The 18,881-nt window shown below is 35.1% G+C and overlaps 3 protein-coding genes across 3 annotated transcripts; 2 read left to right on the top strand and 1 right to left on the bottom strand.

Annotated features, from left to right (window-relative positions):
- Nucleotides 1–3,939: 3,939 nt before the first annotated feature.
- Nucleotides 3,940–5,210, top strand: LOC145088835 (NAD(P)-binding Rossmann-fold superfamily protein). The gene has a single exon (XM_079027246.1). It carries the CDS (start codon nucleotides 4,019–4,021, stop codon nucleotides 5,036–5,038), a length of 1,020 nt encoding a protein of 339 aa, XP_078883372.1. The 5' UTR covers nucleotides 3,940–4,018; the 3' UTR covers nucleotides 5,039–5,210.
- Nucleotides 5,044–8,030, bottom strand: LOC145088834 (uncharacterized protein At3g49140-like). Its single transcript, XM_079027245.1, has 10 exons — nucleotides 7,813–8,030; nucleotides 7,387–7,579; nucleotides 7,049–7,151; nucleotides 6,896–6,963; nucleotides 6,630–6,803; nucleotides 6,419–6,544; nucleotides 5,982–6,305; nucleotides 5,562–5,714; nucleotides 5,370–5,465; nucleotides 5,044–5,293 (listed from the first exon to the last, which is right to left on the bottom strand). Exons 1-10 carry the CDS (start codon nucleotides 7,911–7,913, stop codon nucleotides 5,189–5,191), a joined length of 1,443 nt encoding a protein of 480 aa, XP_078883371.1. The 5' UTR covers nucleotides 7,914–8,030; the 3' UTR covers nucleotides 5,044–5,188.
- A 1,213-nt stretch (nucleotides 8,031–9,243) lies between these two features.
- Nucleotides 9,244–11,420, top strand: EMB1417 (Pentatricopeptide repeat (PPR) superfamily protein). Its single transcript, XM_079027244.1, has 6 exons — nucleotides 9,244–9,476; nucleotides 9,738–9,837; nucleotides 10,218–10,316; nucleotides 10,392–10,535; nucleotides 10,628–10,840; nucleotides 10,973–11,420. Exons 2-6 carry the CDS (start codon nucleotides 9,751–9,753, stop codon nucleotides 11,300–11,302), a joined length of 873 nt encoding a protein of 290 aa, XP_078883370.1. The 5' UTR covers nucleotides 9,244–9,476; nucleotides 9,738–9,750; the 3' UTR covers nucleotides 11,303–11,420.
- Nucleotides 11,421–18,881: the final 7,461 nt, after the last annotated feature.

The raw sequence follows: 18,881 nt of genomic DNA, 5'->3' as shown, positions 1-18,881 counted from the left end.
TGGAAAAAAGTATCTGGCAATGGGTGTTTCACTCCTTTTCCTCACCTTATTTTTATAGTGGGAGGTAATATGAATAAACTCTCGGGTTAGATGGGATTATTTTGAAAGCGATGGCTAAACTTTCCAAATACAAAGTTAAAACCCTTTATGTGACTGGTAGATTGACTTTGATTAAGTCAATGTTGGGTTCTCTTCCTACTTTTTCTATGTTTTTGTATAATGCTCTTATTGGTATCTTGAACACTTTTGAAGCTATGCGTAACAAATTCTTCCTTGGTGTTGAGTCGGAAGAATAAAAGATGGCTTGGACTAGTTGGAAAAAAATTGTTAGCTTAGAAAAAACATGGATGTTTGGGTGTTAGTAATATTTTTGTTTTAAATAGAGCTCTTATGTTCATGTGGGTTTGACGGTTTTTATTAATCGTTTTTCTTTTTGGGCATAAGTTGTTAAGCCTATTCATGGTGATAAGGCTTATATTGGTAGTCTTTTGCCCTCGAGGAGGAGTTCTATTTGGATTGATATTTTGAGATCTGTGTTTCAGTTGAGAGATAAAGGCTTTAATTTGTTATAGTTTTGTAATAAGAAGATTGGAAATGGCTCCTTAACTTCTTTATGGGACGACATCTTGGATAGGAGGGTCTTATTTAAAAAGTCAATTCCCAAGACTTTTTAATCTAGAGTTAGACAAGCAAGTGGCAATTCAAGCTAAAATGGAGCAAGGTTCTTTGCTTGATTCTTTTCGTGAGTCTCTTTGGGGGGGAGCGGAGAGCCTCCAATGGGAGTGTTTTTTAGAGTTTCTTGGTTCAATTTTCTTGTTGGTTGCTTGTGATAGGTGGGTCTGGTCTGGAGTGAGGGAGTTTTTTGTGGCGTCGACAAGGTATTGGATGAGAATTCTCTCCCGATTTCTACGTCCTCGACTAGTTGGTGTAACTTGGTGCCTATCAAGGTTAATGTGTTTTTGTGGTATTTTTTCTCTGGATAAGCTTCCCACTCGGTATAACCTTGATTTTAGGGGTTTGGATGTTCCTTCCCTGCAATGCGCTTTATGTGATACGTATATTGAAAACAACAACCATCTATTTTTTTCTTGTTAGTTTTCTATGGAGCTTCGGGTGCAGCTATTTAGATGGTGGAGCCTTGATGATCACATTTCTTATTATGAAGATTGGTTACTTTGGTTCTCTTCTCTATATTACTTTGGAGTGGTGAAAACTTAGTTGGAAGGTGTTTTATTTTCTCTTTGGTGGCACATTTAGAACTTTAGAATTGCTCAAAAAAAAATTTCTTCTAATGAGAGGGTTGCAAACTTATTCGATAAATTTGTTACTCAAACTATCTTTTGGTGTAATGCTAGGCCTAAAAAAATATATTAACCGGATTGGGTGACTTTAAAACCTTTTAGCTATTATTTGATGCCTATTTGTTTTGGCTAGTTTCTTGATATTCATGTTCTTTCTTTTTTAATAGGGATAATACACTCAAATGATAACATAGTTTAGATTGTGTACATATTTAGTCATTTATGTTTTTTATACACGTTTAGCCACTTGTATTTTTGTCTTTTACACATATGGTCATCAAACGTAATGTATATATACAAAATAAAAAACATAAATGCCTAAATGTATATATAATTTAAACTATGTTACCTTTGAGTGCATTATCCATTTTTAATAAAAATCTCATTCTAAAAAAAAGACAATAACTAATGATCAATAGAAATAATTCAAATACTTTGAAATCATCTATAAAATATAGACAAAATTGCAAAAATGGTCCCTGTGGTATGCAAAATTTTGGGGTTTTAGTCCAAACAGTGACTTTTTTGGTTTCGTAGTCCTTTTGGAATGGTTTGTTTGTGAAAATTGTCCCTCCGAAAATTGAAATGACTATATTACCCTTGGGGTATTTATTTTTCATTTTTCTTTTATTATTCTTAAAATTTAATATTTATTTATTTATTTTAACAATTAAAAAAATAAAAAAAAGGGCCCACCTCTCTCTCTCTCTCTCTCTCTCTCAAAACCCACCCACCCACCTTTGTCTTTCTCCCTCACCTCCAAAAACATTGAAACTCCATTACCACCGTAGAGCACGACCACCAAAGCAACTCTGACATGGAACTACACAGTTAGCTACCCCCCTGAAATAAAAACCCACCAGTGAATCTCGTCGGAACTACACACTTTAGCCATAACCTCCACTGACCACCGTCATCCACCACTGCATCACATCTACTCTGCCTCACATCCCCAAATATGTATATCGATTTATCTTTGTGTCTACAACCCTAAGCCCCAAACTTCGCCATATTAATGTAGGTTTGACTTCACTACTTCAACACGATGGACTGAAAGGAAAAAAGGAACGAATGAAGGGGAAATAAAGAAGGAGACAGTGAGGTGGGCAACAAGAACCTTAGTCGTCGATTGATGTTACAAGCATGTCAGCTTAATCTACGTTTGATAAATCTCCACCCCTGCATCGCTAAACACTTCTACACCACATCACTGTCTCCATCATCTGCAACCCAAATTGAAACAGAGAAACCATGGGTTTGTGTTGTAGAAGACGATGAATAGTACTCGATTTTGATTTATAGATTTTTGGATTTGGAGTGTAAAAAGAAGTGACAACACCACCGAAGCAAGGAAAGAATGAGTGAGACCACAAATTCACGCAAGGATTTAGATACATTGGAGCATTACCACAAAAAATTGGAAGAAATTAGACCTATTTGGGGCTGCAACCAAGGGATTTGGTTGGAGAAGATTAATTGGGGAGGGGGGTTGCTTCACCGTCTCTAGAAAGTTGCATCTAGATCTAAAGCCGCTACCAGATTTTTGCAGTCACTTCCTTTTCCTTTACCCGTGATTTCTTTCCCTCTGTATCGATCGATCAATTTATCACTCGGTCTCATTTTCTTCTGCCACCAAATCTTCAGTCAACACCGGGTGAAGATGATTTTGAATTTTACTTTCTTTGATGTGTGTATGAGAGATAAGAGAGAGAGTGTGGGAGAGTGATAGTGAGAGTGAGAGAGATAGAGATAGAATAATTGATGGTGGTGGTGGCGGATAGTGGTGGCTAACGGTGGTTGGTGGGTATGTGTTTGTGTGGTGGGTACGAGATTGTTGGCAACAAGATATCTTCAGTGGCTGAGAGAGAGAGAGAGAGAGAGAGAGAGAGAGAGAGAGAGAGAGAGAGAGAGAGAGAGAGAGAGAGAGAGAGAGAGAGAGAGAGAGGTGGGTCCTTTTTATTTTTTTAATTGCTAAAATAAATAAATAAATATTAAATTTTAAGAATAATGAAAGAAAAATGAAAAATAAATACCCCAAGGGTATTATAGTCATTTCAATTTTCGGAGGGACCATTTTCACATACAAACCACTCCAAAAGGACCACGAATAAAAAAAAGTCACTGTTTGGACTTGTTTCCTGAAAAAATGCAAACCACAGGGACTATTTTTGCAGTTTTGTCTAAAATATATATTCAATAATTCAAGTTGAATTCAAGCTCCATCAACAGAAGCATGTATAGTGTTTGAAAAAAGGAATAAGAATCGAAGGCAGCTTTTTTTTTTTTTTTTTTTTTTTTTTTTAAGTTAGAACTCGATTCGATTCGTTACAGGTTTCTCATATTTGTACACAAACTCAAACTTAATAATTAAGATAAAAAATTAATTGCTCGATTACAGTTGGGACTCCAACTAGAGCTCAAAAAGGAATTATATTATCTAAATTTAATTAAGAAATGTCGATAGGCCATTTATTTTTCAAAACCATAATATAAGTTTTTAAAGGTAGATTTGTTTTCGTTATGATAAATATTCATTTTACTTAGCCCTAAAAAGGCTAAAATTAATGTCTCTTTATCATTTATTATTTTTGTTTCTCCTATGCATGGAAATGGACGGCGACTATTGACTACAAAATAATCCACAAGTCAAGCTACGGTATGGGTACTTTCTCTACAAATACGAATGCTGTGTTAGTTAGTTGTTGGCTCTATCGTCAATGGCGACCATGATCGGCAATATCAGTCCCTCCGCCGGCAGATCGCCGATCTTCATCGACGCACCCACAATCCGGTCAGTTCTCCCCTACCGATCCCTAATTAACCACCTCCAAACATCTCTCGCTGCTGCCTCCTCCGTAATCCAATCCCCGATTCGCCATTCGCACCAAACGTCCTCGTCATCCACCCTCCTCCTCATGCCCTCATGGTCTCTCTCCTCAACGACCCTCCCCTACATCGGCGTCAAACTAGTCACAACCCATCCCAACAACTCCGCCCTAAACCTACCTGGAGTCCATGCCAGTTACGTCCTCTTCAACTCCGTCACCGGCGAAACCCTAGCATCAATGGACGGAACCGAACTCACTCTCCGCCGTACAGCATGTGTCTCCGCCGTCGCCTCACACTATCTCTCCAACAAAAACTCTCGAGTTTTGCTATCTGTCGGCGCCGGATCGTTAGCTCCGCACTTGATCAAAGCTCACCTAACAACACGCCCGGGCATCAATCATGTCATGATCTGGAACCGAACTTCACAAAAATCGAAAAAACTGGTGGAAGAAATCGGTAAGGAAAGCGGAATGGAAGGCGTACGGTTTGAAGTTTGTGAAGATATAGCTCCGGCGGCGGCAATGGCGGATATAGTGAGCTGTGCGACGAATTCCGAGACGCCGCTGGTTTTGGGGAAGTGGTTGAAGGCAGGAGCGCATTTGGATCTGGTTGGATCGTATAAGCCGTCGATGATGGAATGTGATGATGAAGCTGTGAAGAGAGGTAGGGTTTTTGTGGACAATGAAGCGGCGTTGGTGGAGGCCGGAGAGTTGGTGGGAGCGTTTGAGAGAGGCGTGATGAAGGAAGATGAAGTTGCAGGTGATCTGGTAGGGTTGATTAAAGGGGAGAAGATTGGGAGAAAAGAGGAAATCGAGAATACTGTGTTTGTATCAGTTGGGTCAGCCGTTGTAGATCTGTTGAGTGCTCAATTAGTATACGAGACCATAACAACCAAACGGAGTAATTAATGACATGATACAACAACAATACAATAAAATTAGATGATTGTTAAAGTGTTGGCTTACAATCTTTGTAGATTATAAAGAATGATGAAAACAAGCAGCAAAAAATGGCTTGCTATGTACACAATAAGCACAAAGGTTTGCCTACGATTTTTATTAGAGTTCTGTTTGATGTGCTTCTTTCTGCTTCTGTTGCTTGCCTGGGATTCTTGGAAATAGTAGATTATTCAACTGTCTCTCTGCACTGTACTCCGAAGAGGCCTGCATAACCCAAAAAGTGATGTTGTTACATGTCTTTTTTAGTATAACTTAAATTTAGGAGAAGTTGGTAATTTACCTTCTTTTTAAATGCAAAGCGCAGTGTTTGAACTTGTCTTCCAGAACAAACTCTTACATCGAATCCCAAACTGTCAACGCCAATAACAGCTACCTCCTGTCATTAGTTGCACACATTATCATCTTCCTCACACGCAACAATTATTATAAAGAATCTTCTAGAATGTTTAAAGATGAAGCAAATATGTGTTACCTCCACTTGAATACCCTTACATCGCCAACACAACGATTTAAGGGCTATTGTTGTCTTTTCTCCACCAGATTTGAGACGAGATATGATTTTTGCAGCTGAATGCGCAATAGCATCGGGTCGTGCCCTTCTAAAATCTTCCACTTCAACAAAAGTCTGTAAAACATATTTTATATTTTTGGCCCTAAGTATAGCTGTTTTTTGCAATTTTGGTCCTTATTGAGGTTCTCTTATACTATGTTTTTGGTCCCTGTTTCAAGTTATTTGGAGATTTTCGGTCCCCGAATTTTCACAAACTGTCATCTTACTTGGAATAGGGACTAAAAATGTCATAAAAACCTCAAATAAGGACCAACATTGCAAGACAACTTTAAGAGATCTATACTCAAGGACCAAATATGTAATATCAATATCCCAAAATACCTGATTCCCATGTGCTGAGATCAAATGGATTTTGACCATCTCTAGCTTATAGTATGAAGTCCCATTTCCTGAGACTTGATCTTTCTGTAGTTCCTCTTCTGCATTCAAATCATCTTGAGATGAATGCCTATGGCCATTCACAACACCTAAATCTTCTTCTTCTTCTTCTGAGATTTGATTTTCTTCTTCATTGTTAGATTGGCCATCAAAAATCTGTTTGTTGATTACAGAATTATCTTCAACAAATGCAGATCTTAGAAGCCCTTGAATCGCAAGACCAGCTGGAGGCTGGTCCATGTAATCAACCGGATCATCGGATACAAACTGAGAAAGGAATTTACCCAAAAACATCAAATTTTATTAAATATAATCGTCCAGATTAAGTGCTTAACCCATATAAAGCCTTTTAAAGTACAAACAAAACAACCCCTTCTTACCTCTGCCATCTGTTTGGCAAAATGCATTGGATGGGAAGACCGCATGGTTTCCAATTTTGCCCAGTCACCAAGGGATCCATCAGAATCCTCATCATCTTCCTCATCTTCTAGAAGCGAAACCCATTCCTATGAAATGTAGGCATGATAAATAACGATTATAGTAACCGTTTTTGATGTGAGAGAAAAACAAATAAAGAAATGAAACCATCACATTTTCATATCCACCACTGTCATCGTCTTCATCCTCATCGTTGTCATCATCATCATCATCATCAGATCCACTATCTTCATCATCAATTTCCTCCATATCGAAATCTGACTCTAATTGACCTATCAACTCCATCTCACTCACCATTTCAGTTGTATCTAAGCCTATTATGACTTGCTGCATTGAGTTTGATTCATTAATTAACTTGAAATTGGATTCAATTCAACGGTCTTAACTGAAATCTAAACCCTTAAATTCAAGTTCCTTACTACAAGGGTATCCTCGGAAGTAAGAGTTTGAAGAATGTCTTCATCGTTTTTCACTCGGAAATATATATCTGAGAGGCATTTATAACAAGTAATTTAGTACAAAGATTGGTTAACATTATCAAATATGATAGTGATATTGACAGTGTGACTTACTTCCATGTTCATCAGTTACATAAGGCAAATCTGGCCAGAAGATATTCTCATGGCCTCCATCACCTATCAGACCTGAGAACATAAGCATTGCTTTGCTGTTTACCTGACAAAATGACATGTTTGCAATCAATATCATACATTCATATGTGATGGGATATCTTCAGTGCAGGGATGATCAAAAAAATGTTCTATTTTACCAGTTACCACACATGTTTCTAGATGGAGGCGGATGGGATTTTTGATCCTAACATTTGAATTTCTCTAATAAAGATCTAACTACAATGAAATTTCCAAATTAAGCTGCTTTTCAAATTTCAACAAAATATTGGTAGAATTACCTCAATAACAGTCCTGCTAGTTTCAGCAGGTCCAAGTATAGCGTCTCCATTCTCATCCGATTCTTCAGAATCCGAAATGTCCTCAGACGGATGATACCGTTGTGGCTTCGCTTGTTTCACTGGACCTGAAAGCTCCTCCGCCGAAGCTCTAATTATGTTCTTCGTAAAATTGTTCCTTCTCGTAATCTTGTTGCTGACAAAAAAACCAATGCAAAACACACTTTTCAATACTGTTATCCCCAAAATCCTCTAGCTTTCGTTAATTTAGTAAGCTCGTTCATTTATGAGCTCAAGCTAAGCTCATGTTCAACATTTACCAGCTGATAATCAAATTCAGATAGATTTAAAAGCTTATAAGAGACAATAAAATAATTTACTTCCAGCAAAAGATAAAGCAAAAAAGCTTAATTTGTACGAAATCAATACCAAGGAATGACGAAGCTGCGGGAGTGAGAGAGGAGGCGGCAATCACGAGCAAAACGGCCGGCGGGGATACGGAAGGAGATTGCCGGTTCAATTGCCAGCATTTCCGTGTTCGATTGGAGATCGGTGAAAGAAAGATTCCGTAATCGTCGTTGTCGACCGGAGAGTTCTTTTATTGTGGTTCAGTTTTATCCGATTATATATAAAAGAGTTCTTTTTCCGTAAGGAGGATGGGTGTCTTTTGTTTACGAATATTCTATTTGGGGATGCAAAAAGACCATAAAACCTACCGCGACACAGGAAAATTGAAATTTAAAAAGGAAGCACAAAAATCAAATCATTTCTAAAAGCTAATGGTTTGAAAATTTATACAACTTAATTATACCTTTTGAATTTTGTGAGATTATATATATTTCTAACAATTATGATTATATCTACCGACTTCTCATTTGATTTTATAATGGCTATAAGACACAATCCTAATCATATTCTTAAATCTATACATTTGTCCACAATCTTTCTCATATTCTTAAATCTAAACATTTGTCCATCATAGGAATTTAACCTCCAACTTCTTGGTTTAACAACACTTTTCTAATAGATCTGATACTACTATGCCAAAAACTTCATCTCCATTGAACCCTTAATCATCACAAACAAAAGCTAAATCTCATAGATTTACGATCCATCATGTGGTTTCTTTGCTAGAACTAAATAAAAAAATTTGAGCTTCAACTTGAGGTTTTTTTGCTAGAATTAAATAAAAATTTGTGTACACTTCACCTTGTGGTTTTTTTGTCAGTACGAACTTAAAGTTTTTATTATACTAGTTTTGAGACTTATATATTACATGTGTTAATTAAAAAAAATTAAATATAAATGTCAAAATATCTGAAAACTTTGAATTTATAAAAAAATAATGATTTATTATAATGTAATTGTTTATCTTTTAAATTTAAACAAATAATTTAAATAAAGAAAAGAAACTAATTAGCTTTAATTTGGAGAATTTTGAAATTAAAAGTAAGTTTATTAGTGAAAATAATATCTATTTATTACTATATTTTTTGCAATTATTACATTAAAATACTATGTGAAATTTAATAAAATAGAAAAAAAAACTCAGAAAATGACATATGAAAAAAAAATTAAAATAACCACGAAATAAAATTTAACAAATTTAATGAGAATATGATAAGTGGCAAAAAAAACATTCATTTATTAGAAAGGATATGAAAAACTCATAATCCAAAAACTATTTTAAATGAATTTTAAAAACTTTTGGAAATTTTTATTATGTATATATTTCAAAATATACAATTACTTAATAATTTCATTACAAAAACTACAAATTCTAACTTTTACTGTCAGCTAGTTTTGATAAATATGGTTACCATTTATACATAAATAAATTTCTATCCTTGGCGATTTGCCTATAATCAAACACCCTACCCAAAAAGAAAATAACTTCCCAATTCCAAGGAACCCTATACTATACAATCTCCAGCGAAACCAGGGGAAATCTTAGCTTTCTTTCTCGCGCGCGCGTTCGCCGTTTATCCTCTAAAATATACGACTACAGAACTCATCAACCACATCGCAATAAATCTGTTCTGGTCACTACTTCAATGCTTGTCTTGTGAAACTCTGCCTCCCACCGTTCGGAGGTATATCTACGTACAATTCAAGTACTTCCAGTATTCTAGGATTTTAGGACTCAATTTGAGTCTTCGCCTGATAACAGAGTATTAGAGCGTCTGATGTGCTTTATATATGTATGCACATAAGGTGTTTGGTATTTTGCCTACGAGTTTACTCTCAATGTTTCTGTATAATTTATTTTTGAATTGAACTCGGGAATCTAAATTATGCATATCCTTGCTTTCAACTTTGCCCGGATATGGAGTTGTAATTACTTTTTCTTTCAGTTTTCTTGATAGGATGCTTATGTTGAGGTATTATTCTCCACCGGATTTCATCGGAAGATTGCCATTCCTTAAATTCCCAAAGACAGTTAGCAACTGTGTGGTAAGCCTCATTCCTATCCATTACTTTGGCATGGAATTATAGGGCTATTTGGACGTGCGTTCTAGAATTGATCATTGTAACGCTTAAAATCAAAATCAGTGATCAGATAGAACAAATATAAAGTTAGGTTGGTAATTTATATTTACCCTAAAAATTAGGTTTTTTTAGCTACAATTATTTAACTTCATCTCAAAAATATGCAGTCTTTCTTTATGAATTGCCATTAATTCCCTGTGTTTGGCCACCTAAGTAAGGTTAGGGGTTACCAATAGAAGATCGATGTTAAATCAATTTGAATTGAGTATGAATTTTTACAGTTGGTACTTTTAACTACTTCATGCTCTTGTCTTCTTTTTCACAAAATTTGTCACAAATTTCAGGTATGTGCAGCTAAAGGCCCTCGACCAAGATATCCACGAGTCTGGAAAGTCAAACCAAAAATAGGAACTGTTTCCAAATCATTGAAACTTGTTGAATGTGTAAGTTATTTTTCTCAATCTGATTGTTAGTTTTACAATAAATACTTGTATAATATCAACACCATTGTGTACCAGATAAAGGAATTATCAAATGTCAAAGAGGAAGTCTATGGGGCTCTTGATTCTTTCATTGCATGGGATTTGGAATTTCCTTTAATCACAGTGAAAAAGGCTTTAAAAACACTCGAACGCGAGAAGGAATGGAAAAGAATAATTCAGGTACAAAGTTATAACTTCAAAAAAAAAAAAAATTGTTTTTATAATGTTGTTTCCTTTTAAGTAATTTGTTAAATCCTTTCCTTGGGTTAAAGGTGACCAAGTGGATGCTGAGTAAAGGTCAAGGAAGAACAATGGGGAGCTATTATTTGTTACTATATGCTTTAGCAGAAGATGGAAGAATTGATGAAGCTGAAGAGCTATGGACACGGTTATTTTCTGATAATTTAGAAAGTATGCCTCGAATATTCTTTGATAGAATGATTTCTATTTATTTTCGGCGGGATTTGCATGACAAGATGTTTGAGGTAATTTTGTTCTCTCTCTCTCTACTACCGATCTAGTTGTAATCATTAATTTGGAACATACTAAGGTAGTGTTTAAACTATGAATAAAGCATATGACTATTTTTTTTTTCTTTTACATTAATTTGGCATTAGGTTTTTGCCGACATGGAAGAGCTTGGAATCCGACCAACTGTATCGATAGTTAATATGGTGGGAGAGGTGTTCCAAAAACTAGGGATGATGGACAAGTACCAAAAGCTGAAGAAGAAATACCCGCCACCAAAATGGGAGTACAGATATATTAAAGGAAAACGTGTTAAAATTCGGTCACAAAATCTTAGAGAACCCCCCGAGAATTATAAGAAGGAGGTGGATGAAACTACAGAGTCGAATTCAGATGAATCTCAATTGGATGCAAGTGAGGTCTCAGAAGTTGATGATGATGAACTTGATGAATCAGAAATATCTCCTTCAGAATCGTGATTAAAGATGATATTTTGGTACTCTTTAACTCTGGTGTAGTTTGTTTGGTGAGAGTAGGGGCATACAGTTGTTGTATCATGTGTTGTTTGGTAATAGAACTTCAAAATATGTTAGTAAATAGTTGCGTGGTTGTCTTCTCATGCTCATAACTGATCATATATATTACACTTGACGCTAACACGACACGAATAATAACACGTCTGTAGCTATATTATATAAAAAAACAAATTTACATGAGTTTATATTAAAGTATAGTACATGAAAAACTAACTTCTTAAAAGATATTAATTCGTGTCTTTTACCGTTTATATGGGTTGTGTGTTTGACAAATTTTATCTATGTCTTGTATGTGTTTAAAGAGACAAATTTGTGTTTGACCGTGTAAGATATGAAACATGAATTTGAAATACGTGTCGACACGAATAAACACAGAACATAAGTTTTCAAAACTCATATATGAAAAACGTGTGTTGTGTATTGAATTGTCAGTGTCTAACAAATACTCATTTCAATTTGGACATGAACTAAAGCTACAGCAAAATATTGCCAAAATGATTCTTCTGCAAAAATAAAACTAGTTGATCCAATATAGAGAAAACATTAAACAGGGACTTATAATTTGGAGTCGGGGTTTTAATGGGTTTAATGTAAGAGTATAAGTATATTTTGTTGTATGTATATATATATTAGGTTTAAACCCGTGGAAACCACCGGTTGAGAAAAAAAAACATTTTTCATAATTTTAAATTGTAATGATTAAAAAAAAATACAAAAAAAATTATTAATCATGAGAGATGAAGGGTTAGATAACTAATCTTATAAACCTAAAAATAAACATAAAAAATATATACATATACATGTAAATACAAAACTACACTAAATTTTCAAAAACCCACTAAAATTACATAACCATGAAAGGATAGAAATAAACCAACCCTTACACAAAAAATTATAGTAACATAAACAAAATGTAATGAAAAAAAACCCAAATAAAGTCATTTGGTCAATGTGTTTACGTGAATGACAAAAAATAAATATTGATATTAGGGAGTAAGTGAAAACCAGAATTGTTGAAGATACAAAAGCAAAAAGATTTTTTTTTTTTTTTTTTTTTTTTTTTTTTTTTTAAATCTTGAAGATACTGAAAGTTGCAAAGATTTAGGGGGTGTTTGGATAGAAAAAAAAAGAGTGCTTATTGCTTATTCCCACAATAAGCTAATTTTAGTGTTTGGATAAAATCCAACTTATTAGGCTAAATAAGCTAATTTTAATAAGCATCTCTCCTCATGCTTATTGCTTATTGCTTATTCCCACCACAAATAAGCTATAAGCAATAAGCTAAAAATCTAATCCAAACACCCCCTTAATTTGAAAAATAATACGTAGCAATAATTTTCTTTATTTTTACTTTTTTTACAATGGAGAGAACTTGAAAATCTTAATCGACAACTTAAAAAAAATCAAGATTTAAGTGGCATACGCCTCGATGTCTGGTTGCTATCACTTCACCACTGATAATGGGTCTCATTTTTTTGTTTCTTGTATTCAGCAGAAAGCCAAAAGTCCCAAAAAGCTCTTAATGGGTTAAGTCAAGTTGTCCAAAACATAGATTTGATCCGTAGGCAAGGTCTTAACCAATAAAGTTGCCAACTTTACTCTCTTACATGCGTTAATAGGACTCAACACTTAAAAAGAATGTTAAATAGGGTCTTAATACTTACATGAACCAAAATCTTCCATAAAGTTTGTATTTTTATGAACAGTGGACCTTATTGGAGCTTAGATCTAGCATCTATTACTTCTAGAGTAGATCAAAAGCTCATCTTTACATCAAAAGACTCAAAAATGCCCAAGAACACCATAAAATAGATCTAACATAGATAATCATCAAGGTATGAGCTTTTTACCTTAAAAAGCTTGCAAATGAGAAGATACTCCTAGATCTTCAAGCTCAAGCCCTCCTCCAAGTGTTCCTCTTCTTCTTCTTCTTTACCACAAAACACCTACAATTCACTTTTCAAGCTCAAAAATCACCACAAGCTCTTAGGGTTTTGATCACGGGTTTAAAGGGATGGAGCATGAGGATAATAGGGTTTGATGTTGAGCTAAGGAGCTTAAATAGGGTCCAAGACCCTAAATTAGGGTTTGCATGAATCTGCAGTACGCCTTATGTACTCTTAGTACGTCCAACGTACTCTCACTGATGCTTGCAATCCTTCTCCCTAGTACGCCCAGCGTACTCCATATGTATGCCCCATGTACTAGGGTTAGCCTTAAACACTACCAACTTCCGAAGGCCATAACTTATTCGTTATAAATCCGTTTCTGACGATCCTTAAAAGCACGAACTGCCACTTTACCAATGTACTCCTTGGATCCAAAACCCAAACCAAACAACCAGATCATCTAAATTACATTACCCACATCCAAATGGTTCTAAATATATCTTTCCGTAAAGGCCCTATGCCTAATGATAACCGATCTTTGAGCCACAACCCCGAATTAGGAAACGATTCAGAACAGGGTGTTACAACTCTCCCCCACTTAAATTAGATTTCGTCCTTGAAATCACTCCACACCGCCCTCCTGGAAACCAACGCTCTGAACAAAACCTTATAGTGATAAACAAATCACTGATCCCATAATTGTCGATCCAATACGTTACTTCTATAATTTCGAAGCCCCATAACTTGCCTGACCTCCACACAGGTAGAACCATTCCAAAACACAATCATAAGGGTCTCCTTTCTACCATCAGAACTGAAAACAACCTTTTAACCCTAAACCTTCCAACTGATAACCCAACATACAGATTCCTTAATCCCCAATTTGAGGATGGATCCTGTGATTTCAGTAGTACGGGCCCAATACTACCTTCCACACATATCCATACTTTCCTCAAGAATCATCACGAATCCTCTAAGTCACATTCTCAAACTGATTCTCCAAGTACTCGCTAAACAACGTAACTAAACCCACTGAAACACTTCCTAGGCTTTCCTAGGTTTCTGACCTCACCCTGTCATCAGTTGCTGAAGAACTCCCCATAATGTTAGTGTAACATCCAAAAATATGGTCCCAAAATTTTGAATTTAAATAATAGATAAAATAGTAACTTCCATATCATCCAAACATTTGAAATAAACCAGTGTATCAATTTGTCATAAATCAGAGTAAAACATCATAACAAAATCCCAATGGTGTATGCAATGAAGTCATCCAGAGCTCTTCCCCTTGGAACCAAAAGTACTTAAAACATAAACTGAAAACCGTAAGCACAAAGCTTAGTGGGTTCACCCAAAATACCACATACCAAACATACAATAAACATATAGTAGGCCCCGCCTGGTCATGGGACTCCGTCCGGTCATCGGGCCCTGCTCGGTTATCGAGCTGAGCTAGGAAAGCATATAAACACATACACATGTAATATACACATCATACAAATAGTCATCGGGCTTCCCCTGACCTCGGACCTTAGTCCAAAAGCATATAAACTCAAGTACATACAAGAGTCACAAAGATAGCTAGCATTCTATCAACATAACATAAACATGGGCTGGCATTGGTGCCTTCGACCCACTAAACCCGGTAAGAAAACTCACCTCGAATATTGAATGATAACTGGATAAGTCCCGACCCCAGAAATCAACTCTACTCAACCCCTAAACAGAAACAATCCCTTAGATATCGATCAATAATTCAAAACCCCTTAAAGGTCAAACGTGGTCAAAGTCGAAGTCAACGTTTCGAGTTGACTCAACTCGTCGAGTTTCCCCATTAATCCACAGAATCGCAAAAAGTCGATCCAACTCGTTGAGTTTACCCATGAACTCGTCGAGTTTCCCCTTTAATCAGCAGAATCGGGAAAAATCGATCCAACTTGCCAATTTCTCCCATGAACTCACCGAGTTTCTTCAGGAATCACACCTCTTAATCTATTAAGTTACCAACCTTAAAACTAAAAGGTCCACCACTCAGATCTGAACCAAAATGTCGACTAGAAGGGTAAAGTTTCCAACTTTACCTTAAGAACCATCCTAATGGGTACATAACCCAAACCCTAAGCTTAAAAGGTTAAGGCTTAAACAATAAGCACTTATTCACTAAAACAAGGCCCCAAAATACATATATGGTCCTTAAAGGCTGCAAACACACGTAAAGTTTCCAACTTTACTCTCAAGTATGCTTAGAAGGCTCAACTTTACTCTCAAGTATGTTTTGTGGGATCTTCTTTGCCCCACTACTTACTCTATTGATAATATGTAGCTTTGATCGATAATTCTAACTTGAATGCTAGGCCAAGTGCTTTAATGCGGTGATCATTATCGGTTTTTAGTTATTATGGAAGTGTCACAACAACTCTTTTCTTAGAACGCTCGATCCAAAGAAAACATATAGTTTTGACGATAATGTTTCTAGATTGTCAATATGATCAAAAAAATGTAACCGGATAGGTTGGTTGCAAAATATGTATATTTGTATTACATTTTTGTAATGTTCATATGCTAACTCATTGTTAGTTTTTTCTTACTAAAATTATGGTGATTAAAAAAAAAATCAATAAAGAGTTAATCTTAGCAACACATCCAGCACTTGATGAAGATTTAGGGTGTGTTTGGCACAAATTTTTTGGAAGCGTTTGGGAGCTTCTAGCTTTTAACTGTTGATAAAACGCTCTATTTTAAACAAAAAGCTTCGTTTGGTAGTACGAGCGTTTAGCTTTTAGTTTTAACAAAATGCTCCGATTCTAAAAGCTACTTCATATAACGTTTAACAAAACGCTCCTGAATTTTTGAAATCAATTTCCATAATTACCTTTAAAAATATATTTATATATTTATTTATTTTTAATCAATTGTCTTTTTATGTAATTTTATATATTTCAAAAGCTTCCAGCTACTTTTTCCAAACATTTATATAACAAATAAAAGTTACAGCTTTCCGCTACCAGCTATCTGCTACACGCTACCAACTACCCGCTAGCAGCTAACCGCTACCCACTTCCAGCTAACAGTTACTTTTGTCAAACACGCTCTTACTACTATGATAAAAGAAAATCTAGACATGTTTATCTTTTTTTATATAATATACATAGAATAAAATCTTATTGTACTTATGTAACTCATTAATTTAAAGGGATAAATTTGATGATATTTATTGATTTACATTCTAGTTTTGTTATAACATATTAAAAATTGTTTGATTGTACCTTTTTATAGTTGGGTAGAAGAATATGGTGTCGATGGTTATCCCAAACCTATATTTTATTTGAATGGGGAAAGATTTGGTTTTTTTTCTCTTTCTTTAAGTGGAGTATAGAATTTCAAGAAAAGGAATGTGAAGATTGCTAAGTAGTTTATGGGTTAAAAGTACATATTACTGGTAACATATTTTCGATTAATTACTATTTTTTGTAACATAATAAGATATATAGTTGTGCCAAATTATAGTAGATCCATTACAACTATTATATTTTTTGTAAAAGAATTACATGTACTTTTGGGGGTGATCCTTAGCATGCTACAACCATATTGGGCAGAATTAGAAAAAAAATCAAAATTAAAAAATTTAGTGTGCAAGTATGTTTTATATATAGAAGTTTATTTTTTATATCTTATAAAATAAATTAACTAAAATATATCTTTGTATTTTTCATTAATATTTACAACTTATTTATTTCAAGGCAAGTGCCCATGATGTGGTCTCAAACCCAACCCAACCCCATTACCACTAAACGTGGCCCAACCCAACCCCATCTTATCCCACCAATGTTTCACAACACTAACAACCTTTGAGACTAAAGAGTCAACCAAGTTGTGTAACCTCTTTTGCGACATTCATGTATTCTATTTATTATTATATTTGAAAGTTACTACACTTTTCTATTCTTATTTTAGATTTTTTCGACGTTTTTCTTTTCCTGTTACAATTTTCTATTATTATTTTGGAGGGCCATTCTATTCATTTTAATTTAGGTTGTTTCTTTTTGGTATTTTCGTGAAACGGAAAGAAAAGGTTTAAAAACATATTTAATTCATAGATTTATGCATGTGTTATTAATGAGTGAGAGAGAAAGGAAATGATTCCCGAAAATGGGGTGGGATTCACTTCCGGAAAAATCTACAAAAGTTGGGAGCACCTATAAAGTGGGACCATTACACAGAAAATCCTACTGGGCCATTCACAAAAGTAATGAAAAGCTTGTTTAATGTTTATACAAAAAGAGAGAGTTTATATATGCACAATTTTAAGATTAAACTTTGAAAATGTTTTTGTGTATCTTGTTATATTTAGTTTGAGTTTTTTTTTCAGAAAATATTAATTATTTCTTTTTGAACGGCTGAATATTATAATAGTTAGCAGAAGTCAGTAGAAAGACAATATATTACTAAGTAATAGCCAAGATAAAGCATTGCAAATGCTTAATTCATTTAACTTTAAGTATACTAAATTTTTAAACAAACCAATTTAAAGAAAAAAAAGGACACTACTATCAAATATCATGGTCGCACCTGTACCCATAACAAATCCTCCATCTCATCTTTAGTGTTGTGCCAAGCATTTGAAACTAAAATCAATCGGTTTATTCTTTTGTGAATTATCTTGTAAAATGATGTAATTTTTTTTTGTGTGAATGATGAAAAATATTAAATAAAGAAAGTTTTACATAGACTTAGCGGGTAAACGAGCAACAAACTATGCCGCAATCCCTTTTTGGATGACAAAATTAATTCTTTTAAAAATATCTATAGACCTGAGAGTCATAACATTACTATACATGATCCGTTAAACCCTATTGAGTAGCTCCACAACTTCTGGCGCAAGGAAACTAAAAGTATCAAATGCAAATGGTATAAACGTGTGTTGATTTTTCATGTATGGGTTCTCATGTTTTGCCACTTTGCTTGATGCAACTTTTAAAGCAGCTTGTCCCACAGTGAAAACCCCACTCCCCAAGCCTATAAGAGGGAAAACCCATGTTAGATCCACACATACATGTTTTCCTCCAGCCCATCCAAATATTGAAACATCAGCTGACATAAGTGTCAATATTCATTCCAACGAGTCAGTTAGAAAATTCATAGGTGTCTCTTTTTTGGCAGAAACCCCAACGCCTAAATATGTCGAAAAGAACATCCCTAACCAGATCGTGTCGGTATTTGAAACCTGGGAGCTCTTTGCAATGAACTGCATGCTCCCATAAGGAGTCCAAGCATGCCTTGCGACAAACATGGCGAGTCTCGTCAACCAGAAATAAATGGATTATAAGACGATACTTGAGGATGACACGATACTCCGCTAGCGACATATGCTGACCCAGGTCGTAAATAGGAATAATTATAAGAAAATCCAGAGCATGTGGGGCCTTTAGACACTTGCTTTCTGCCTAATCGTCATGTCGAAGTGAATTTCCATGTCTTGGACAATTTTACTAAAAAAGGCACTCGCCAATGAATGTTGGGCTTTTGGAGGGGCGGTGTCTTTATTAGTGAAACCACTGAAATCAAAGCCTGGAATCGTATCACGAAGACAAGCCAAAGCTCAAACATAATCTGAATCCATACCACATATGTCG

The sequence above is a fragment of the Lactuca serriola genome, chromosome 2 (assembly GCF_051521515.1).
Source record: "Lactuca serriola cultivar US96UC23 chromosome 2, Lser_US96UC23_V15, whole genome shotgun sequence".
NCBI lineage: Eukaryota > Viridiplantae > Streptophyta > Magnoliopsida > Asterales > Asteraceae > Lactuca > Lactuca serriola.
This window is presented reverse-complemented; position numbering and strand designations above follow the sequence as displayed.

Coding starts and splice junctions, on each gene's coding strand:
- LOC145088835 (XM_079027246.1), top strand. CDS start 4,019: ATGGCGACCATGATCGGCAATATCAGTCCCTCCGCCGGCAGATCGCCG.
- LOC145088834 (XM_079027245.1), bottom strand. CDS start 7,913: ATGCTGGCAATTGAACCGGCAATCTCCTTCCGTATCCCCGCCGGCCGT. Junction 6,964..7,048: donor TGTAACTGATGAACATGGAA/GTAAGTCACACT, acceptor AATGCCTCTCAG/ATATATATTTCCGAGTGAAA. Junction 6,804..6,895: donor CTTCCGAGGATACCCTTGTA/GTAAGGAACTTG, acceptor AACTCAATGCAG/CAAGTCATAATAGGCTTAGA.
- EMB1417 (XM_079027244.1), top strand. CDS start 9,751: ATGCTTATGTTGAGGTATTATTCTCCACCGGATTTCATCGGAAGATTG. Junction 9,838..10,217: donor AGACAGTTAGCAACTGTGTG/GTAAGCCTCATT, acceptor CACAAATTTCAG/GTATGTGCAGCTAAAGGCCC. Junction 10,841..10,972: donor TGCATGACAAGATGTTTGAG/GTAATTTTGTTC, acceptor ATTTGGCATTAG/GTTTTTGCCGACATGGAAGA.